General features: G+C 45.3%; 1 protein-coding gene across 2 annotated transcripts in view; it reads left to right on the top strand.

The window, feature by feature from the left end:
* Positions 1 to 20,417, top strand: part of UBA7 (ubiquitin like modifier activating enzyme 7) — a 38,360-nt gene extending 17,943 nt beyond the window's left edge. For both annotated transcript variants that reach the window (XM_066613424.1, XM_066613423.1), the window contains 11 exons: positions 1,022 to 1,218; positions 2,158 to 2,222; positions 3,313 to 3,484; positions 6,033 to 6,107; positions 6,988 to 7,177; positions 8,881 to 8,990; positions 10,999 to 11,085; positions 11,655 to 11,837; positions 17,590 to 17,691; positions 18,353 to 18,453; positions 19,983 to 20,417. In XM_066613424.1, coding sequence (XP_066469521.1) covers positions 1,022 to 1,218; positions 2,158 to 2,222; positions 3,313 to 3,484; positions 6,033 to 6,107; positions 6,988 to 7,177; positions 8,881 to 8,990; positions 10,999 to 11,085; positions 11,655 to 11,837; positions 17,590 to 17,691; positions 18,353 to 18,453; positions 19,983 to 20,115 — 1,415 coding nt within the window. In that variant the 3' untranslated portion in view covers positions 20,116 to 20,417. The remainder of the gene's footprint in view (positions 1 to 1,021; positions 1,219 to 2,157; positions 2,223 to 3,312; positions 3,485 to 6,032; positions 6,108 to 6,987; positions 7,178 to 8,880; positions 8,991 to 10,998; positions 11,086 to 11,654; positions 11,838 to 17,589; positions 17,692 to 18,352; positions 18,454 to 19,982) is intronic.
* The last annotated feature ends 3,477 nt before the right edge of the window (positions 20,418 to 23,894 follow it).

Genomic DNA, 23,894 nt, shown 5'->3' with positions numbered 1-23,894 from the left:
CACCAGATGCCTCAGAGAGCACAAAGGACAAAAAAATACATGCATCCTGTTGCCATTCCCTTGCACCTGGCCTTCTGAGGTAGCCTGTTTCTAAAAGCAGGAGGTTGTACAGCCTCATGGCTTGTGACTTGTGATGGACCTTCTAGAAATCTGTCCAATCCTTTTTAAAGGCATGTAGGCCAGATGCCATCACCACTTCCCATGGCAAAGTGTTCCACAGACTAATTACATGCTGGGTAAATAAATATTTTCTTTTGTCTGTTCTAACTCTCCTGACACTCAATTTTAGTGGATGACACTGGTTGCTTTGTCATGTGAGAGAGAAAAGAACATCACTGTATTCACTCCATCCATTTCCTGCATAATTTTATATGTCTCAATCATGGGTCAAAGTGGACTTGCGCCAGCTATGCAGTAGAGCTGGCGCACATCCGGGTAGACCCATGGCGGCTGCTGATGCTTATCCCTGGGTAAGGGAACAAATGTTCCCTTACACCAAGGAGGCCTCAACATGCTGAAACTCCCCCATGGGGAATTAGCATCTGTGTTAACATCTGTATCCCCTTGAAGGGAGTTAGTATTGGGCTGTTAGTAGTAGTACAGTTCAGTTTTATGAACCATATGCTACACTAGTTCTCGAACTCTACGTGTTTTCAAATTGAATATGTTTGATATACATTTTTCGTAGCATGGAGTAATATAGAGGAGCAGAAGAAAGAGTGGGATGCTTCAAGAAAGGGCAACATTTTTGCAAGGCAACAGGAGCTGTGGCAGAGGTCAAGGCAAGGGCAGGAACAGCTCTCTCCATACTGAGCCCTCCATCCACTCGGAGGAGGAAGTGGCTGCAGAAGGCCAGATATTACTTGTGAGATAAATTATAGTGAGCTGTCAGTGTTCCCTCTTGACTCCTGCTGAGGCAATTTCCATTGTAGGATCAGATGTCCAGGGCAGGAGCAATGAAGGCAGGAAGGCCCAGAGGCAGCCTAGCACCTGGTAACTCCTCTTTTCCCTTTTCCTGCAGGAGAGTATGTGGGTGAGCGGTGCGTACAGTTCCTCAAGCCTCTGCTTGATTCTGGGACTTCAGGAACCAACGGGCATGCTCAGGTCTCTGTGCCCTTTGTGACAGAATCGTATGGTCACTCTCCGGATCCGGATAAGAGAGGGTTCCCCCACTGCACCCTGCGCTACTTCCCCAGCACCATTCAGCACACACTGCAGGTAGAGGGCTGTTCTGACTCAGGGCTCTGAATGATTTCACTCGCAGATCAGCTCTCCAGACCCCTCTCCAGCCTTTCTCTCCAGTTGGTCCAACCCAAAAGAGGGGAAAAAGCACTTCATTCTCAGCTGCCAATAGCTCCTTGCCTGGCCTCTTGGTTTCATTTACTCTTTCCAGGCAGCTGTGCTAAGGCCAAGGTTGTCAGCAGTGTTGATGGCAGGATACAGGGTCCAGCTGTTTCACCCATCAGCTAGGCCAACTCTTTCAGCCTGTGTAGAACTTCAGCTGCGTCTTCTCTTTCTCTGGCAAGGTTAGAAATGGGGGCAGGCCCTCTCTTATCTCACAGCTCTGGTTTCTTTTTATGCCCCTGCCCTCTCCACACCAAGGGGAAGATGCTGATAGGGCATTGCCCTGCTGAACCCCATTATGTATTGTCAAAACCCTGGGGAGCCATAGCAGTAGGTAGGTAACACAGGCCAACACACATTTTGCTTCCTTAAACGTTACACCAATTCCTGGGTGTATTTGGGGTGCCTATTCCAAAAATGGCATCCGTTTTGCCCTATCACGTCTAGTTTTGGTGATATAGTATAGCCTCATTAGTGAATGGTTCAAACAGCTTCCTCATGAGGAAGCCTACACCATGGCTTCCTCATGAGGAAGCTGTTTGAACCATTCACTAGACGTGATAGAGCAAAACGGATGCCATTTTTTGGAATTGGCACCCCAAATTCATATCAAACCACCATAAAGTTTGGGAAAAACTTTTCTGACCCTCAGTTTTGTAGGCCTGTGTAATCTGCTCTCAAGAATCACTATAGTTGTGTGTCCAGACTATGCCCCAACTAGACTCAAGAAACCGATGAAGACAAGGCACACTCTGGGTAGTGAATCTCCTAATAGATCCCAAGAAACCACTAAGTTCCTTCTCTTTTTTGCAGTGGGCCCGAGATCGATTTGAGTGTCTTTTCAAAACAACAGCAGAGAACTTCAATGCATTCCTGACGTGAGTGTGGATTAGGTTCTTGGCTGAGGGGTTGTAGGTGAAGGCAGAGAGAGTCAGGAGAAAAACAATGTTGAAATAGGTGGGCTTGATTAAGGGCCCAATCATATCCAACTTTTCAACACTGATGCAGCCATACCTACAAGGCATATTGCTTCCTGTGGTGGGGAAGTAGTCACAGTGGCCTCCTCAAGATAAGGGACCGTTTGTTCCCTTACCTCATGACTGCATTATATCAGCCCTGGAAAGTTGGGTAGGATTCTCCTGGGTAGGGAAAATGTGCAAGTTGTTTGTGTTCACCTCTGTCTGAGCTATAGCAGGAGCTGTACCTTCTTCTGTGGTGCAGGATCTGCTATAGGAAGTGGACTTGCTTGGAGGCAGACTCTGCTGTGCATACAATAAATAGTTTATACATTCAGTGGCCAAAAAGGAGATCCATCAGCCTTTTGAAACTTATCAGTACCTAAGAACAGACCAACAATTCACACGCATTATACACGTTTCATAATGTGTTATACAAATGCAAAGTATTATTCTATACAGATATGCCTATCTCTGCGCTCTGCTCTTGCCCTCAACCTTGTCTGATTTCATAAGCCACTTTCCCCCTTCTTTCATCTTCAGGAATGATAGGGGTAATTTCTACCCCAAGTGCTTTCAACTTTTGAAGGAAAACCATAAATATGAAGTTATGGGGAGAGACCTTAGGCTCTATTATTTGGGCTAGAATTCTGGGACATCTTCAAAAAGAAGCAGAGCCTTTACTGTGGTTGTCCCAATTCAATGGAACCAGCAATTAGATGAGATCAAATTACATTCCTAGCTCTTGTTTTATTCAGTTAGAAATATGAAGTCCTGGAGGAAATGCTGATAGTGCTGATCTTACTGTTTAAGATGGTATCATTATAATTAAGCTTAGTATGATTGATTAGATTTGATTTTAAATTATTATTTTGGATTTTTGTTGGTGATTGATGATTGCCTCAGGCATTTGGAGGAGCAACATATATATATGAAAAACAAAATTAATGCAAACTGCCTGCTATTGACAGAAGAGCAGTGCTGCCACAGGTGAAGTACGCTCTATCCACAGAAAACCCAACGTCCTTGAGGCACAAGGCGTAGAGGCTCTGGAGATGCTACAAATCACCCTTCAGAAGAAGCCACGCAGCTGGGAGGACTGTGTGACCTGGGCCCGGAGACTTTGGGAGTGCCTTTTCTCCCATGATATTCAGCAGCTGCTACACCACTTCCCACCTAAACACGTGAGAGAGATCTTGCCTCTTTCCCAGCTATTTTTTGGCTCCTTGTTCATTGCTTTTCCCAGCACTAATTGCCTTTCTTTAGCACCACTTAACATTGCCTGGAATGGCAATTTTGCTGACAGCTGCTTCATGTAGTACATAAAGACCAAGTAGCGGTCTTCCCATTTCCCAACTACCAGTGAGGCATGCACTCGCCTCGTGTTCATCTTCCACCAACTGGTAGCTTCAAAACTGTGTGGGGAAGGGAAGGGAACAAGGGAAGAAGAGGAGGCAGGAGTGGGTAAATCTGGCAACATTGGTGCATGCCAGATCCTATCCCCTCCTTTTGAAGCTCCTGGCCCCTTTTCTGGCCTTGGACATAGACCACCAAAAGTGGTGGTGTATTTCCAAGGTAACCCATGGGTGGCTCCATGGCTTACTGGGAGGCAAGTATAAACGTTATACATGTGTATTTTATATATCTGGATTTTCAGAAGGTGTTTGACACGATGCAAATGTTGCTGCTCACCAGATGCTGCTGAGAAAACTTCACAGTCAGGGAATTAGAGGGCTGGTCCTCTCATGGATTGAGAATTGGTTGAGGTCCAGAGTGGGTGTCAATGGGCAGTTTTCACAATGGAGAGTGGTGAAAAGTGGTATCTGCAGTAAATCAAAAGGTTGGCGGGGAATCAAGTGCCTCTGTGTCAGGCAGTGAGCCCAACACAGAGGCTTTGGATCAAGTGGAGCTTCGTTCTACCGGTCCTGCCTCCCTCCTTCCCCCCCCAGCATGCCTCCTCCCCGCCCTCTCCCTGGCTCCTGCCTCCCGGTAACGCCTCCTTCCCACCCTCCGTCCACCTCCACCCTCCCCGGTACGCCTCCTCCCCCCCCTCCCCATGCCTCCACTTACCTCTCTGCTGCTCTGCAGTTCGTGCCTTACAGTACATTTGCGACAGTGCGTGCCGGCAGTAAGCTGGCAAGCTGAGCTCAGGATTGGGTTCTAAAACAGCTAATATTATAATGTCATTATATAAATTGATGGTACAGCCGCACCTAGAGTATTGTGTTCAGTTCTGGTCTCCACATCTTAAAAAGGACATAGTGAAACTAGAAAAGGTGCAGAAGAGAGCTACCAAAATGATTACTGGGATGGGGCACCTCCCTTATAAGGCTGCAGCACTTGAGGCTTTTCAGTCTAGAAAAGAGGGGCCTGAGGGGGGACATGATTGAGATATACAAAATTATGCAGGGGATTGATAGAGTGGATAGAGAGATGCTCTTTTCCCTCTCACACAACACCAGAACCAGGGAACATCCACTAAAACTGAGTGTCGGGAGAATTAGAACAGACAAACAAAAATATTACTTTACCTAGAGTGTAATTAGTCTGTGGAACTACTTGCCACAGGATGTGGTGATGGCATCCAGCCTAGATGCCTTTAAAAGGGGTTTGGACAGATTTCTAGAGAAAAATTCCATCATGGGTTACAAGCCATGATGGGTATCTACAGTCTGAGATTAGCTGGTCGCACATCATGAGGGCTGGGTAGGAATTTTTTTTCTGCCATCCGAATTGGCCATGAATGGCAGTTTTTTCGCCTACCCCATACTGCCAAGGGAGGGAAGGTGTGCTCAGTAGGTTTCATGCATTAAAAATTGGTCACTGTGTTTAATAAAGTAGCACAAGTTCAATCCAATTGCAATCTGGCGTCTTTGCTGGGGGGACGTGAGCATAAATAGAATGCTGGATGCAGTGGCAATGAGGTGCAAGTATCTTGTCATCTGTATGCTCCCTGAGGCATCTGGTGGGCTGCTGTGAGATACAAGAAGCTGAACTAGATGGGCACTGGTCCTGATCCAGCAGGGCTCTTCTTTTGTTCTTATGTTTTATTTGCCCTCAGGTTGCCCTACCACCACCACTGGATGCAGCGCGTGCGTTTGTGGTACGCGCTGCATCGGCACAGAGGGAAGAGGATAGGATTGGGTCCTAAACCAAAAAAAGCCAAATTCCTTTTCTTTCTCACTGTGTCCAGTCCTCATGAGTAATGATGTTAGCAGAGATTCTAGTGTGCATCCTGTGGAAACTGGGGCAGTTAGTCGCTCACTTTGTGAATTATTGTACTTCCTTTGGCCTTTATGCATTGCTACCAGCATGTTGACCTGGCATTCGTAGTGGTGATTGACCTGCTATAGTCACACTGTCCGGCATTAACAGTCTCTGATGATTGGCTGTGGTAACCTTATGAGATGCCTTTGAAATTTGTCATAAATATCCTGGAGGAGCTGAGATATGCTTTTAGAACATGAAAGATGCAATATTAGTGTTCACAAAAGACCTAGTTAGTATTTCTGCCTGAATTGTGGAAAATCTGTTGCATGTGCTGCCATGCTCTTTCTTGGCTTTAGATCTTTTTTCCCCGGCTGCATGCTCAGACCCCTGTTCCCAGCACTTCATGCTTCAGAGACTTTTGGCCCTATGCCAGCCCTTTAGCCAATGAAGTTTCCTTCCTTGAACTTCTTTCCCCCCATCCTGTGCTGCTTCCTGACTGATCTCATCTGCTCTTGTCCTCAGGAGACAAGCTCTGGACTTCCTTTCTGGGCTGGGCCCAAGCGATGCCCACAGCCACTGAGCTTTGACTTCAGTAATGTGAGTGGGGAGTACAGCGTTTTGGGGTGGGTCTGGGCACATTTAAGGAGGTGTCAGGACATGCACCCAGCTAGGTTTTCCTCTTGCTCAGCTTAATGGTAAACAAAGGCAGGCCTGACCAAAGCCCTTTGGCTGCCTAGGATTGGACCAGTAAGTGCTGCCCCCGCACCTCTCCCCAAATTAAAAAACAAGTGAGTGAATGGGGTGGTGATAGTCATCCTAAAGATCACAGGGAAGGAAGTGAGGGATCAAGGAATTGCTCCTCCATGTGCTGCCCTCCAGAACTGGCAGCTGATTCTTGATTTACAGTGAGTACCACTGGCAGGCTAGCCATAAACAAATGGGCAAACGTAAACTTGCAAAAAAATGTTCCTTGAACTAAATTCATGGAAAACAACACCTGTTTCTATTATTGTTATCTACAATAAGTGGCAACCCCCTGTCCAATTTCTATTCATTGTGTAAAATATATTGTTCTTTGTGTAAAATGGTCATTCTGTAAAATAACACATGTGTTCCAGAGAACCTTAGTTGATGGAGGTTGGCTGATGATGTTTTTATATACTTTGGTTTGCCCCATTGAAAGAAAGAGCTGTCCATGAACAGGGCCCATCCTATAGCTCCGTAGAAGTCTGGGGTGCAATCACTTCGGGATTCAACCAAATTGTATATTTGGTACATGGAACCCAGAATCCATTGCTCAACACTGCCTGTGTAGGCAGAAGAAGTTGCTTTGCTGGAATGAAGCACACATTTCTGGAGGGGTGGCAGTCAGTAGAGGCTGTCCCTGGGTTGTGGGGAGCAAAAATCTGAAGCTGTAGTGGGGAAGAGGGATGTATTTGGTGCTGCCCTTGCTGAATGTGTTCTCTGTGTTTTACAGACTGCCCACAAGACTTTCATTTTGGCTGCCAGTCACCTCTTTGCTCGGATGCACCGGCTGGATGTGAGTGAGGACAGTGCTACTGCTTGCCGTGTCCTGCTTGATTTACATCTACCACCTTTTCAACCAAGCCCTGGAGTTCATATCCCTCTCACTGAGGAAGAGTTGCAAGAGTCAAAGGGCACTATTGGTATGAAACCCAGGAGATCAGCTACTAGTCAGAGATCCCGCCTGCTCCGGCAAAGAGGCTTGAAGCACCTTTTAAGACTAACCAATTTTATTTCAGCATATGCTTTCATGGACTACAATATACTTCACCATTCTAACATGTCCTAATAGTACATCATGCCCTCTTTTTATCATTGTGATTGGTGCTTGCCAGCTGTAATCAGACTGCAAATGCGAGATGGGACCAGTGGCATAGCTAGGTCATTTGACACTTGGGGCCCATAAATTTTTGTCATCCCCATACAATGTAATTAATTAATTATACAATGTAATTGATTTGTTGGTTGATTGATTTTTTGCATTTTTATACCACCCTTTCTCTCAGGGTGATGTGCATGGTTCCTCCCCTTATTTTGTCCTCACAACAACCCTGTGAGGTAGGTGAGACTGAGAGATAGTAATAGCCATAACATGAAATGAATAGTAAAAATGGCCAGAACATAAATGCAGTGAATATTTCCCCACAAGCAATGGATTAAATTCTGCAGCAAATAGTATATAACAAGATGGTATTATTCCTAAAAGCCACAATTTTCACCCCCCTGAAGATGTCTCATTGGTCCGTTTTGAGTTAAGGCAGTGTTCTCAAACTTTTAGAACCAGGACCCACTTTTTAGAATGACAATCTGCCCAGGACCCACCAGAAGTGATGTCATGACTGGAAGTGACATCATCAAGCAAATTAAAATAATAATTATAAATAATTAAATTAAAGAAAAACAATTAAATAAGGGGAAGCCAGCCCTGTTCCACCAAGTGAATTTTCTCTGTAGCCTGCCTGCAATAATACCCTCCCCCCCACAAAAAAATCAGTAAGATTTTCAGCCCTACCCAGTTCAATTTATGTTCTTATATTTAAACCATATCACTGTCAGGACACACCTGGCTTTACAAGTCTAAAAAAGAAAAAAATTCACCTTACCAACTCAAGCCTGTTTTACTCTTTTTTAAGGGAGGGGACGACCTTGTGGAGCATTTGTTGAACTCCACTTTCATCAGATTGGGACCATTCTCATGGTCTTGCATTCCCCTTTACCTAACCTGACCACCAACCAAGGCAAGCTTGCTTACTCACAAGTAAACATGACCATGTGGCTTACTTTCGCTTTCCATAGGGTTCAATGCATTCGTCAGCTTGGAGGCAGGGACTTCATTCTTGGGTGTTTTGGGGGGGCTGCACTCATCAAATAGGGACCATTCTGGTGTTGTTGGATTCCTCTCAGCCTACTCTTTCCAAAGGACTAAGACAAGTTTGCCTACTCGCGAATAAACTAGTGATATAGCTCAGTTTCACTTTCTATAGGGCTCCAAGCATTTTTTGTTTTCTGTTTTTTCAGCCATAACTTTTAATAGAATGGAGATATTTGACTTTGGTTTTTTGCATTGTATTCTGCTGTCAGTTCTGCATCAAATGGTACATAACATGATGGTGTATTCCTAGAAACCACAATTTTAGCGATTCTGGTCACTTGTGGTGTCACTCCCTCCCAAGGCTGGTTCCTGGGGCAGATCACCCTCCCTCACTAGCTATGCTGAGGGTGAGGGTGGGACCTCAATCTCCTGCAGGAGATGGCCTAAAACAAGTAGATAATGTGCTTCTCCCTGCATTGCTGACATGATCTTGTACTTACTGTTGGTCAGTGTCTTCCCAATTGTGTCTTGCAGATCAAACAAGGTTAGCAGAGCTGAGGCAGACATTGGCTAAGTCAAGACAAAAACTGGAAGAGCAAGGTGCAGTCATATCCCAACCTCTGGAGCCCATTCACTTTGAAAAGGTATTAAACATGTCTGCATATTCCTGACTTACTTCTTATTTCCTTCTCAAGGTCAGGATTCCAAAGGAGGAAGAGCCTGTGCCTTCCTGGTGGAGCATGACAGGATGTGTGAGTCTGCTGTTCCATTAGCTCTGCTCCTGCTTCTTAATGGGCATTTACTTTCATTTTAGATCAACTACATTGTTCAGATGACTCACAGACAAATGTCACCAATACTTCAGTATCTGTAAAGGGCAGGTTTGGGCAAGAGCTAGAAGAGATTTTGTATTCAGATTCAGCTGACCAAGTACAAAACATATTTTTATTACAACAGATACAAAAATGACTAGCAGTGCAAGTCTGTGCATGTTTACTCAGAAGTAAGTTCCACTCTCCTATACTCTCAGGAAGGTGCTGCAGTCTAAGACATTGAGCTATCAATTATGAATAAGCTGGCTCAAATATGTCATGAATTTACTACATAGTGTTAGGCAAGCTTCTCTCCGTCTCTCAGCCTTAGCCTCTGAGCTCCATGTGCAATGTGGGTGTAGAAGTTCAGGCCTACATTACAAGATTGCTGTCAAGGATTACATCAACTTAACACAATGTTTCTCAACCAGTGTTACAGGTACCATCAGTGGTACTTGAGGTGGTGTCTGGTGGTACTTAAGCGACCCCTGGACCCCTGCTACCCAGCAGAGAGGCCAGGAATGCAACACAACAAACAGAGGTAGGAGGCTAGACTTGGTGGGTAGAGTTCCAAAGCATAATTTTCTGCACTCAAAAAACCCTCCCGTCCACCCTGAGAGAATGTTGCTCAAAGGAAACTTCTGCCCTTGATCTGCTTACAATACTTCAGGTTTGCTTAGAATACTTTGCCCACATACTTCAGGTTTGTCAGTGGCTGATCTTATAGACATGTGACGTTGCCTTATACTGAGAAGATTGGTCCATCTTCTTCTGTCAACTCTGCCTGGCAGCAGCTCCCAAAAGGCTCAGGTGAAGGTCATGCCCAGAAAAAGCTTTCTGAAACTTTTCAAACTGGTGATGCCAGGAATTGAACCTGGGACCAGCTACATGCAAAGCATAAGCTCTGTCTCTGCGCTCTGGTTCTAGAGAGTGTGTTCTGTTTTGCTGAGGTGACCCCAGTAGCTGAATGGTGCATGTGCTCTTGTGTGTGTGTGTGAGAGAGAGAGATTTGGGAAATGGCCCATTTTTGCCTCACAGCTGCTGTTTCTGAAGTTTTTGTGTACAGTGAGTGCTTGTCTGCAGAACTGCAGATGTGATGTGGGAATTTGGTGAGGATTATATCCCAATATGTCATCAGCTGCCAGAATTGGGGCTCTGATTTTAGTTAAGGTGGAATATTTTCCATATATTGGCATTTCAGCTGAAAGATGCTGTCAAAGAGGCCTAGTATAATTCTTATTGGTTGGTCATGTCTCATTGCTTTGACAGTTACAGGGGGTGCGTGAGTGCATGCGTGTGTAATATATATATATATATATATATATATATATATATATATATATATATATATATATATATATATATATATATATATATATATATATATATATATATATATATGGGCTTAAATTTTGTCACAGGTTTCTTGAACCTATATAGATTTTACTATTGTCTTAAACACATTGTGCATAATTAAACCAGAGCTGAGTATCTATGCAACATCTGTTTGATTTTTAAGGGAAGAAATTAAAGCTTAATTTCTTAATTTATGCTTAACTCTCTTATTGTAATTGATGGTCATACAAAACTCTTGCTTTCCACTAAGAAGTAGTCCCCTGCCATTCTGTATGAGCCCCTAAACTTTCTTCACAGTACCCCATGTGGCTTTTGGCTATCATACTATGCCAGTATAGAAACTTATGCCCAGGCCCTAGGCCCTTGGTGGTTGGGAGTGTTTTATAATCAGTTTGGTTTCATTTCCACTGAACTATCTTCTCTCTTTCTTTTGATCCCCACCCTTTCCTGACAATGAATGATTTTGCAATTGTTGGGCCCTCAGGATGATGACTCTCACTTGGACTTCATCATGACTGCAGCCAATCTGCGAGCTGAGAATTATGGCATCCATCCTGTGGATAAATTCCAGGTGAGGAAAGGAGGTGGGGCATATGGTGTCGTTTCTCCTACTGTCAATCCATTTAAGTAAAATAAAAAGGGACAGGCCCAAACTGGCACGCCCTCTTCCTTTCCAGCAGGTTCCAGGGGATGTGGGTGGGTCAGTGCCATTCCCTGACAAGTCAACTCCAGGAAGGAGTGAGATGGGAGCTTCTAGTGGGAGAATGCAGATCTCTGAACTGCACCTGTGTTTTGCCATGTCCCCTCCAGCAACTGTTCCCCACAGTGCTTAGCACATTGCCCATTACTTTGGCTGCCTCTTGCTTTCCAAAAGGCCTATTATCACCCCCCTTCCTACAACACCTGGTGTCCTTTGCCATTTGGGGAGTTGCCATAGTTCAGAGTGAGAGCACATGTCTTGCAGGTTCAATTCCTGGCATTTCCAGGGAGGGCTGGGAAAGACCCCTCTCTGGAGAACCCCAGCCAGCCAGTGTAGGCAACACTGAGTTAAACAGACCAAGAGTGTGACTCAGGATAAGACAGCCTCATGCATTGTGTATGTGCCGTCTTTGTGCTTATGGTCCAATTTCATTTCAACAGGCAAAGAAAATTGTAGGCAGGATTGTCCCTGCTATCTCCACGACAACAGCAGCTGTAGCTGGCCTGGTGTGCCTGGAGCTCTACAAACTAGTGTGGGGACACAGGCATCTCAGCTCCTATCGCAGCAGCTTCTTGCACCTCTCGGAGCCCCTGCTGAATCGTTTCCAGCCATCAGCAGACAAGGTGAAACCTTGGGGCCTGTGTTTTTCCTGCCTAGAAAGTGGGGGGTGCCTGCCACCAAGGGTGGGCAAGGGAGATGTTGTGCTCATTCAGATGGACTCTTTTTCTTTTCCACCTTCACAGTTAGGGCTAATCCTAACCAAGCACTAGAAGGTAGAGTAACCAGAAGTGAGGGGTAATTTGGTAGGGGAAATCTCTCTGCCCCCCAAATGCTGGTGGAAACTGTGCTGAATTACAAGTTCTGCTCTTGTGGGTATGTCATTTCTGTATGGGCGTGGACCAAATCCTCATTTGAGAATTCCCAGCCCCATAGGGTGCTCTGCTCTGCCACAGAGAGGTACTAAGAAGGCCTTTGGACCTTGCTGTACAGTGTTTCAGTGCCTCACAGTTCTGGTTCTTGCTCTGCTGCTGTAATGTCTGAAAACTGCTACAAACAGATTGGCAATTCCTAGATCCAATCAGCAAACCTTTCCTGCAAAAGTTCCCCTTCCGACTTTACAGCAGCAGTGAAACAACCTGAAGTGGGAAGCATGGTGTGCTCAGGCATGGCTGCCACTCATTTTCATGCTTCATTCCTGGAAGTAGCCCATGGAGTCTGTCGCTACAGCATTCACTGGGATCAGCCACTGCTCTGTGTTGCCTTGTCCATGGAGTGTCAGAATGGCTGGCTGCCCTGTAGCTTTTTAGCACAGGGACTTGATTGGGACGGCAAAGGGATTCTTCTTACTGCTCCTGTCTGGATGCTGGGCACTGAGTTGCTAGCAAAGAACTGATGCGTGGGGGAGGGATGCTGCACCTTCTCAGCTGCTGACCCTGTCTTTCCTGAGCCCCTTCTGGCAGACAGACGGTGAAGGGGATCCGGTTTCAGAAGCTGATGCCTGGAGTGCGTATCAGGCTAGCAGCAGCGTAGAAAGAGAGGCACAGACAAGGCTGCCTGTGAGCTGTCAGACACAGGAAATGGTCTTTAACCTGCAGCTGACATGCACAGCTGGTGCCAAGCTGCACACCAATGTGAAACGTTGCTTGTTTTGCCCCGGCTGCCTAAGCACATGGCTCTCTTGTGACCGCAGTCTCTGCTGCCGATACTGGACCTCTCCATATATCTGAATGTTTGCTGGGTGCTCTAAAACTTTTTACCTATGGAGTATTCATCAGATGTGTATCCAGTTGACCAGAGAAATCCTGGTTCAGCAGAACCTTGACTACAACTGTTCCCCTGAGGAGGCCTCTGGAGGACAAAACCCCATAGGATGCAGTGGAGGCCACACCAGTGCCGCTGTACCCTCATGTGGGGAGTTAGTTAAAACTGGGCTGTTAGTTTGTTATACTTGTATCCCATCCTTCCTGCAGGGATCATGAGGTTTCTCAGTACTCTTCCCCCAAGCTGCTAGCTAGACCAAGACCAGCTTAGTTTTCGGAATGACAAGAGAAATATGCAGGCCATTCACCAAGGCCTGCCTGTCTTCCCTCTTGTACAGCTTGTCTAGTCCACTAGCAGTGCTACAGCCTGGCTTCGATCCTGCAAGACTCTCTACTGTGCTTTTATCTGGAAGGACGTGTTTTTAGCATGATTGCACATACACACGCATATACACACACACACATGTTTCTCTCCAGTCCACCATCCGCAGGATTTTGCATTAGTCCTCGATAGTTGAGACTGGGACCAGTCTTGGCTTCCTTGCAAAAACTCCCTTTTCAGGAGAGAGAAACCAGAGCTGGAATGGTGGGGGAAAGCAGGGGGAGCAAGAAGCTAAATTAAGAGCGTCTGTTTGAATAGAAGCCTTTTTGTCTTGAGTTTATGGAGTGCGAGGCTGGGGCTTCCTGCTACACAGGAAGCACAGATTGGAACCAGATTGGTGGGAGCAGGGGAGCAGGCAGGAAGGGGGGGAGGGCTGCTCTTGCATCCCTAGTGATTTCCACAGCTTCTTGGCTCTCTGACGCCTCTACGCCTCCCAGTTCAGATCACGCTGCATGGCCTGAGGGCTTACTTAGTGCACACCCTCCACCTAGCAATGCCAAATGTCCTTTGTTTTAAAGGACATCTCTGAAGCGTGTAGCTCTGCCGCAGTCCCTATAAACCAGGATGTCAGCTATAGCATGGGGGAACTAATTTTCATGAAATTTGAATCTGAATACCTTTCATTACAATATGAACTTCCTAATTGTGAAGCAGCATCCCGGCTCTTGAGTTCAGTGGCAGCAAGACACCCAAGTGATCTGAATAATGTCACGGATGGTACTGGAGTGGCCAAAAAAAAAAAAGTCAGTCAGTCAGTCTTGGGCTCCTGCTTCCTGACTCTCTGCACTGAACACTCCACCATTTGGGGCCAGCATAGCTTGCATCTTCCAGTGTAGGAATGAACCCATGGAGTTAAATTCTTAATCCATTCTTGGAGTTTCAAGTGTGAAATTGCTTCTGGCCAGCAATGGGTGGGGTGGGGAAGAAATTGGTAGAGAAGGAGCTCATAGAGTGAGCAGAAAACAGTGCCAGGGAAGGGAGCGGCGGGAAGAAATATCAGGAGATGGGAAAAGGGGGTCTGATTTGCAAAAGAAATAGAGAGCTGTCCTGGATCCAGGAGCTTATGGAGTTGATTAAGCAGCATATGGGAGTCATTAGTTAGTAAGGGCTGGGATTTGGGGGAAGGGAACTCAACCCTGGTGCAGAGGACCCCCCCCTCCCCAGTTAGATTGTTTGGACTTTTGCTTCTCAGTATTGGAGCATATTTTGGGGTAATCACAAGGGAATCCTAAGACTTCAAGGGATCACAATGGCAGGCTGAAATGAGGGGAAAAGCGGTTACAAAAAAGGTTTTGAATTTGGATATTGAACAACCTGGGTCAAAGAGGTAGGAACAGAGCAAACCTCTGGATCCTGTCTTTCCAATCTCTGCACTGTGATCCACCCCCTGTGGTATACCAGTATGTAGCTCTGTGCCTGGAAGGGATTCTCTAGCTGCAGCAGGCATAAGGCTGGCTGGTGGAAATAAATCCCAGAATGCCCTCCTCTGCTGGTTTCCACATCCACCATTGTCCCAATGAGTCCCTTGGCTGTGGAACTGAATAAGGAGAGATGTGGACAGGATTAAGGAGTGTGAAGAAGGAGGGCCACATAAGAGGTGCTAATGTGTCCTGGCAAGTGTGAAAGGCCAAGCCAGCCATATGGCACATGGGAACTGTGGGAAGTCTTCCCTCTGAACAAGTAAGGTAGAAGAGCAAATGGAACGGACCATATGGCCCCAAATGGCCCAGATGAAGAACCTTTGTGCCCAGCTCCCTCAGAAAGAGTCTGTTTGAAAAACAGGCTATGTTGGGATAGGACTTCTGCTGTGTCAGACTGGAGGGGGCTTTCTCGTTTTCAGAGGCCTGGTTTCTGTGCACATTCTTGCTGAGCTGAGCTGAGCTGTTCTGAATCTCTGGCTGCAACAACTATTTGAGCATCCAAGTTCTTCCCCTGCCCACCCACCACCTTCTCTCGTTTTTATAATTTACTTTCCATCTTCAGGATACAGGGAACATTATCTTGGGCTTGCAGGAAGCATGAGTGAGCCTGAGCTTCTGGTTCCCATTGTCCTCCATCCACTCCCTACTTTTTCCATGGGATTTACAGAACCTCAGTCAGATTGCGTTTGTGTGAAGCTGGGAAAGAATGTTAGGCTTGGAAATGACTTCCTGTCATAGCATAATGTGAGGTCCAAGTTCCTAGGTAAAGAACAGTAGTGTTTGTTGTGCAAGGGGCCTGGATGGTAGCCTGTTTTGAGCCCCAAGTAGAGGATCCCAAGTTGGGCTCTCCAGAATGAGTTACAGGGTTATTATTATTGACATAATGCAAGGTCTTCTTGGGAAAGCAATGATTCCTTATGTAATGATCCAAAACTTTCCAAATTTCAGTGTTAAATCTCTATTTTTCCATGCTTTTCTGTTATGATTGGATGAGAGGAGGGGAGATTGATGGATACCTGTGTGCAATTCTGAGCTGTGCTAGTGTGAAAGTACAGTATATCCAGTATACTTTTTTGGGTGATGTTGGAGGGTGGAGAGCTAGTTTCATCCGGCCAAGGGCTGAAGAGGAGTTAGGAGAGTTTTATGATGGGGGTGGGGAGAGAGCAAGAACAAGGCAAATCTGCTCCGGATTCTTAAGGAATGTTGCAGTCCAAGGGAAGTCCTCTTGCTGACCAGTGAGGTTGCCCAAGACAGTATCCCTTTGTCCTATCTGACCCCAGTAATTTCTCTTTGGTCAGATAGAGAACTTCCTGCTATGAGCTAGTAATGAGCTCCAAAAGGCCCCTTGTTAAGCGACTGTATGTTTCTTGTCCTCCCCTCTCTTCTTGCCCAGGGCCAAACTAGCCAGGGTCACAACACAGGGGACCAAGAGACTGACAACATTCTGGGCCTTGTTCTGAAGAAAAGGATAATTGTGCATGGACAAGGCAATATCTCAATGCCCCTTTGTGCAATAAAGAGCTGCAAATCATGAATTGATTGAAGGGAGCCCTAAAGGATCCCCACCATTAGGCCCATTGCCAGTTCGTACATTCATAGATGTCAGAACTGGAAAGAACCATCAAGATAATCCACATCTGATTTCCTATGTGTAATACAGGAATAATGACTTCCTCTGTTGCATATGAAGTCATGGCATTTTTGTTTGTTGTGTTTGACATGAAAACATCTTTTAAGGAGCAGGGCTGGGTCTTCCTCTGAAATAGCCAGTTTGTATTTATTAGAGTTGTTCTCTGTTCTTCCTCCAAGATGCTCAGAGCAGTGCTTTAACTCACAACAACCATGTGAGGTAGGTTTTAGAAAAGTGAAAGAAGAATGACTTGCCCAAGGCAATGAACTTCATGACTGAGCAATTAAATTATTGGAACAGGGGTGTTCCCCAGCCAAACCCCCAATGCTCTTGACCACTGCATCTTGTTGGTACCCACTTCCTCTGTATTGGAAGGGAATGGCTAATTGTCCTCACTCTTTGAAATGCTTTAACTGATTAGAATTTGCCTAGTTTTGTCTTTCATGTACTAGTTGTCATGTTTCCCTTGGCTTGATTAAAGGACCACTCTCAAACCTTCTCCCCAGCAAAGGTACAAAGCAATCAGTTCTCCTCTGAACCTTCTTTCTGATAAGCTGATTATACTTTGCACCTAAAGGCCTTTGCTGGAAATTTCTCAACAAATGCCTGTTTTGAACATCTGTAAAATGAACGGCACACTCCAAACTGGACATGGCGTTCATGATCTAATAATTTGCTGCTTCTATATTCATACGTTTTACTCACCCTTTGCCACTTCATAACCTGGGAAGCGCATGTTCCCTCGTGTGCTTATGTCAGAATCTATGCTTTTGGTTCCATGCCGTGATTCTCCATGTAGCGGGCATGGCTTATATCCTCTGCTGTATAACTATTTGTTGGTATGATGTCCCTTGTGTTATGAAAATTATCATAGCAGATCAAACAATTCTGATTACTCCATACTTGTATTCTGTGATCATTGGTATTTTCTATCCTACCAACAAGGGGTTCCTTTTTATGCCACAATTCTGTGCATTCTTACTTTGGAGTAAATAAACATACTGTACAAAGGTTTAGGTTGCATGAAATTTTAAAATGTGTGGACCTGAGACATGTCCCATTCAGCTCTATCACAAATGGTCCATTTATGGGCTCCCTGGCCAATGCTACAAACATCTGTCTGGGTAGTACCTGTTGCGCATTTTAGAGCTGGCTTGCTTTATGTGTTTGCTCTGTTCTCAGAACCACCAGATGACATGGAGCTGCTGGGATAGAATTGAAGTGCCTGGTATTGATGCCAAGGGCGAGGAGATCACCTTGAGGGACTTCTGTCACTATCTTCAGGTGAAGATGACCAAGTACAAGTTTTCATGGATAGACGCTAGCAGGAACCCAGAACCCATGCTGGGATGACCCACTCCCCCTTTGCCTGCTCCCACCATAATATCAGCATAACCTCCCCCTGTCACTATGCATGCCAGGGTTGAAACAAGGTACATCTTTTGCTACATCAGGGGAGCCAGCAGTGCAAGTCCTGAGGTTCATGAGGGGTTGGTGGGCATCCAGTCTTATCTGTACCATCCAATCCACATTGTACCATCCAGTCTTACCTGGACCCATCCATGAACAAGCACAAAGGTACTCGCTCATCAAGCATTCCTCCCACAACAACCTCAGTATGAGGCCCCCTTTCTGTACCAGAGACCTAGTTATATTGGCTCATATCCAAACCAGTATTTTCCAAGGTCCCACTTGCTGTCTAGCTGGTCCAATTGTCCCATCCCATCTCATCCCTATAATATTTCATATCCTTCCTGCCACCCCACCCATTTTTTGTTCAACTTCTTCTGCAGATTGCATTGTACTGGACCCATAATTTCACCTTTACTTTCTCCTAGTTCTTTTCCATGCCATCCTCGATGTCTTCTATCCTAGCCGTAATCTAGTCCAGTAGCTCTTCCAATTTAGAAGGTTTGTGTGATGCTGATTCTTGCTTGCTTTGCAGAAGGAGCACAGCCTGGTACTGCGGATGCTGTTGTATGGGCAGGCTACCCTCTATGATGTATTCTGGGATGAAAAGAAAATAGAGCAACAGCTTGCCAGCAGGTGAGACAGTTCCAGAGAATCATCTCTGAGAATTTTGAGGGGTCATTGCCTCCTTGCATCTTCCGTGAAAAGGCAACGATTTAGGGGCCAGACTTAAAACAAGAGCTGTGTAGTGGGAGCAGTCCCTATCGTACCGGTTTTTTGGCTGATGTCCTGTTACAGAAGTTGAAGTGGTTTAGGGTCATAGTCTTCGTAGCTCAGCTGCTATTGTACTTCACAGTGACACAGCCTACTTTTGAGTCTGTCTCCTGTGGCAACTGGATTTCCAGCTGAGCTCAGGAGTCTCTAACCAGACCTTCAACCCAACCAACGCCCAAATCTGGTTTGGGAAGAGAGGTGCTTATGAAGTGACAGAGATGACTTCAGGACCATTGAAGAAGCCTCATCCCTAGTCTTTTTCCCATTCTTACACTTCCATTCTCTCCAAACTCACCTCCCACTTTGGTCCTCTACTGTACAAGTTCCTAGACTGTCAAGGTTCACTAATGCTCATCAGATGCAGTGTTGCCCCAGGCAAGGTCGAGACCTAGTTAGATAGACCCTCTGTGAGCTCTTTCATCTTTGCTCCTTTGTGTCTGTGTGAAGTTACAGTATGTTGCTGCACTTAATCTCTGCTGGGCCAGTTTGCAGGATCTTACAGATCAGTTGATTATGCTCACAACTGAGGAAGAGGACAGAGGATCTTCAGGAACGAGGGGCAGGGAGGCCATGGCTGCCCTACTGCAGGGCCCCTACGAGCATAACTTGGTACTGTAACTGCAGCAGCTGCAAAGCCTCCACGTCCTGTCCTTTCCATGCTGGGTAAACATCCTGCTGTCAGCACCTCCTCCGCTGCTTCCTGGGGCAGACCCAGCTCATCCCCCACCCCAACAAGTCATCCTGAGTCTCTGCCATCCGTATACATCCAGAGACAACATTAGCCCCTTGGTCCACAATTTTTCCAGACCCCTTGGCAGCCTCTCCTCACTGCCCACTCACTCACTCGCTCTCCTCCCCCACCCAAAACCAGACTGCAGACTCACACAGACAGTTTCATTTTAGCTCTGATCACCACTTTTTAGGGAGAGAGTGAAAGTGTGCCTGTCCCGCTATGGGTTGCTCCAATACAGGAAGCCAGGGAAGAGGAACACAACACTAACAACCTTCCTTGGAGAGTCTGAATTGACTTTAGCCCCACCTTCCAGACCACTGTTTATGGTTGTCTACAGAGCAAGGAGTACAGCAAGGCAAATGGGGAAGGCAGAATCAGTGACTGGCAAGTTGGGTATTTGCCTCCTTGGCATATTGATAAAAGGGCTTTGTCAGAAGAAATCCCAGGGAATCAGCCCATAAATCCCCACTACATCTGATGTGACCATCGGCTTGCGAGATCATAAAGTGTGACTCAGAGGATATTGCAAAAGGCTAAACACACATGACAAAGAATATCTGTGGCAGACTTCTAGTATTTCAAAAGACAAGGACCATTCCTGCTACCAGGCTTCTCTCTCCTTCAGTACTGCATTAACTATTTCCTTTCACTTTTCCAGGTTGACAGATTTGGTTTGCTGTATCCCAGGGCCCAAGGACTGCCTGCTAGTGTTGTCAATAGTCTGTGAAGGTGAAGAAGATTATTGGCCACCCGTCCATGTCTGGCTCCAACCAAGGAGCAGTAAAAAATGAGATATGTATATGTGTTTGGGCAATTCATAGGTTCTTTTTCACTTTCTTTTGAAAAGCTCTCTGAATCTTACTTCTCTTTGCCCTTCCAGTACACCATGTCACTTATTTTAGAGTTCTGGCAGCACAAAAGTTGTCATAGACCAGGACTGTCAAATATAAGAGAACTTTGTGCAAAAGAATTTTTTTCTTTAGTTGAAGCTCTCTGAATGAGAATGTTGTGAGGATGAATGAGAGAACAAGACTGTGAAGCATGCAAAAAGTTTTGTAAAACTTGTAATAAACATATTCATTTGCCACTCTAACTGTACATTGTAGTACAAATAATTTGTCTGGCAATGCCGTGTTGGTTTTAAAGAAAAGTTTGTGGATTTCACAGTACCTGCTAAACAGTCTCATCACTGATAGCATCAGACAGAGCAGTGGTTCTCACACATTTAGCACCAGAACCCACTTTTTAGAATGAGAATCTGTCTTGAGCCACCCGAAGTGATGTCATGACCAGAAGTGACATCATCAAGCAGGAAGATTTTTGACAATCCGAAGCTGCAGTCCTACCCACACTTACCCAGGAGTAAGTCCCATTTACTATCATTGTTAAAAGACTATACATAGTAGCTTGTTAAAAGTGCAGGTCTGTCACATTTCCCCAAAGGCAGTCACATCCCATGGTAGCATCAAGTCTAACAGATTAAAAATAAAATATTGAAATGAATGGGGACCCACGGAATTGGCTTGTGACCGACCTAGTGGGTCCTAATCCACAGTTTGAGATACACAGAGAGATAACTGGCCCTGCTTTTTTCATCAGCAGTTTAAGAGCCCAATCCTTAAGAGACCTGGCTGATGTTGCAGCACCAAGAACAAGCGCTGTATCCAGCATGGAGGGTGAGGATTGGAGAAAGAAGAATTACTTCCCCTTACCCCTCTGTGCCTCTTGCCCTGCAGTGGATCTCCTTGGACCTATGCCAGCTCTGTAGCAGGCGCAAGTCTGCTGCCTCTTGTGGCAGCTCTCTGAAAATGGCTGGCTGCTCCAGATATTGTTGATGACCATTTTGTTACAGTGGAAGTGCCTTCCAGCTGTCACAATAGGCTCTGCTGTACAGCAGGATTGGGCTGTAAGTGGAACTACTGGTTTACCATAAGTTACAAACATTGTGGCAGAGTGCCTGTTGACAGATTGCATCTCCTGTTTACCATAAACCTCTAACAGTACAATAATGAGGATGACTTGATGGTGAGTGAAACATTTTTCATTTAAACAGCAATCCTGCTTCTAGGAAATTTGTCTTTTGATCCCAGAAACTAGATGGAGTGTTCTTCAGCCCTTTCAGATTATCTCTGGCAAATGGCTAGAAGCAGATTGAACTTTGCAGTGTGCTTGCCACCAGTAATGCAAAATGGATCATTGTAAATCAAGATTTACTCCCTCCATACCATGAAATGTTTCTTTTCTTTGAATCAGTTTGAATAATCTGGCCCACAGATCCTAAAATGTGCTGTACATAGCTGCCACAGAGTTGCTTACACCAGTCTTGCCATGGAAGATTCCTTTTCAAGATAAGAAGACCAGGCCCCTCCATACCACAGTATTGCTGCTATTTATCAGAGACCCAAGTAAATGGCTCCATGGTGACCAAAACAGAATTATACATAAGTGAGTTCTCCCTGTTCTATCTTACATGAAACAAATGTCACACTTTTATGCAAAAATGACAATCTTATGGCACCTTAAAGATTTAAGATTTAAAGATGGCACCTTAAAACTTAATGCATTTGTTGCAGCATAAGACTTTGTGGCCTACAGTACCCACTGTTGGAAGTGTGAAGTCCTCCGTAGGTGGATGTGTGGAAATGCAGCCAAGTTGTTCAAGTTAACAAGCTGAAAAGTATTCCAGATAAGAATGGTGACAATTCAGAAGTGGCAATGATAACAATCACCTTCTAGCAATGCTAAGTTAATTAACTCTGTATTGTGATTTAAAAAAAAAACCCTGCCTTGCTTAAGCCCTCTTGTGTTAAGGCTGATAATAAGTTCTATTTCAGCTGTTTCCCCCAATCTAATCTCCCTTTGAAGTTTTGCTCTTCAAAAACTGTCTCTATGAGGTCTGCAACAGGATGTCCTGAATATTGCTACACAGCATCAAATGGTTGCTGTTGCTAGGATAACACTGGCCCACACCTGAGTGTGTTGTACTGATGCATGTATGATAGCAAGTGCAATCACTTGCAGTTGTTCAGCCCTAGCAGTTGTTCAGCCCTATCAAAAAGTTTATCTGCTGGCACAACAATTGGGAGGATCATTAGTTTTAGAATTGCATCATGGTCACCCATTTTCGAAGTTCAGGTCTCTTAGACTGACATGAGCCCTGTTACTCCTAGGTCTGCTCACAAATGTCTCTGCAAAAAACCTACAACTCTCCATCCCTTTCCAGGTACCCTTCTTAGGAAATTCAGCTTCACAGGTTGTCCTTAAGACCTAGAATAAGAGCCTTTAGCCTCTCTCAGCCTTCTCCCACAGACTTTTCATGTTGGAAATATTGGGCTAGACCAGGAGTGTCAAACTCATTTCACACCAAGGGCCGAACAGCATTCATGATATTTGCTGAGGGACAGAAGTGATGTCATTAGGCAGGAAGTGATGTCAAACAGTTCATAACCAAAAATAAGCACTTTTGCTCACTTAGGAACTCATTAGCTGCAAATGACAGAGGAGAAAATACCCAAATCTTGATCATATTTCAAGATATGAGAGAGCCCAATTTTCAAGTGGGCTGCCCTACCAGCAGTAACACCTCAGCATTGTTCAGCAGCATGAGGGTCAGATAAAAAACTTCCACAGGCCGCATCTGGCCCCTGGGCCTTATGTTTGACACCCCTGGACTAGACTGTGAAGAGAACTAAGGAAAGTAAGACTTGTGCCTTCCTTCCTCACCGGCATTTGCTGAAGTTCCCCCAAGGTTCTCTCTGTTACATGGAAGAAACTCCCAGAAAGTGTGTTGACCTGAGGGCCAAAGTAATTGGCACAATGGCAGATTCACGTGCTTAAGCATAGATCTGCCCCAATCATGTAAGAAAGATGGTGGGGGTGCTTGTTTTTAACAACAAATGGGGTATGTGGGTGAGCAGTTTCAAACCCTCTGCCTGCTTGCAGCTGATGTCCCTGTAGTCTGTTCCCCCTGAATGCTTTTTCTCTCAGCTGAGCTTCAATACCAGAAGTGTGATGCAAACCCTAGGGATGCCTCTGAACTCACTCACTCTATATAGTGTGTATATATACAGTATATACAGAGAGAGGTATTTTTAGGGCTGAGCACATGACCAAAAGAAAGATGCTAATATGATCCTCACTCAACAGTATTCCCTGGCATAGCAAGTTGGAAGAGAGAAGTATGTTTATCACCTCTGAATCTGCTAGGAGTACAGGCCTGATGTTCATGATGTGAGTAGGACATTGAGGAACTTCAGGAATGATATATGGTATAGAAATCCTTCCTAAGTGTGTGAGACACACAAGACACCCACACAATCTACTTAATTAGTGCCAGTTGCGTAGCTAAGGGGATGCAGGGGGCTGTACTTGTACCAGGCAACAAACTTTAGAAGGGCAACAAACTGAGCTTGACACTAGTGGCCAAATAGTGACACTATTTGGTATGTGACACATACACTACTTGGTATGTATGAATACTGTAATGTCATGTATCATTGGAAAGGTAATTTAATGCTGAATGCAATGAAACAACCCACACTGCAATATCTGTATTCTAGAAAAAGCTATG

Source organism: Tiliqua scincoides, chromosome 2 (assembly GCF_035046505.1).
Source record: "Tiliqua scincoides isolate rTilSci1 chromosome 2, rTilSci1.hap2, whole genome shotgun sequence".
In the NCBI taxonomy this organism is placed as follows: Eukaryota; Metazoa; Chordata; class Lepidosauria; order Squamata; family Scincidae; genus Tiliqua; species Tiliqua scincoides.
Note: the sequence above shows the minus strand (reverse complement) of the source record. Positions and strands in the feature narration are given on the sequence as shown.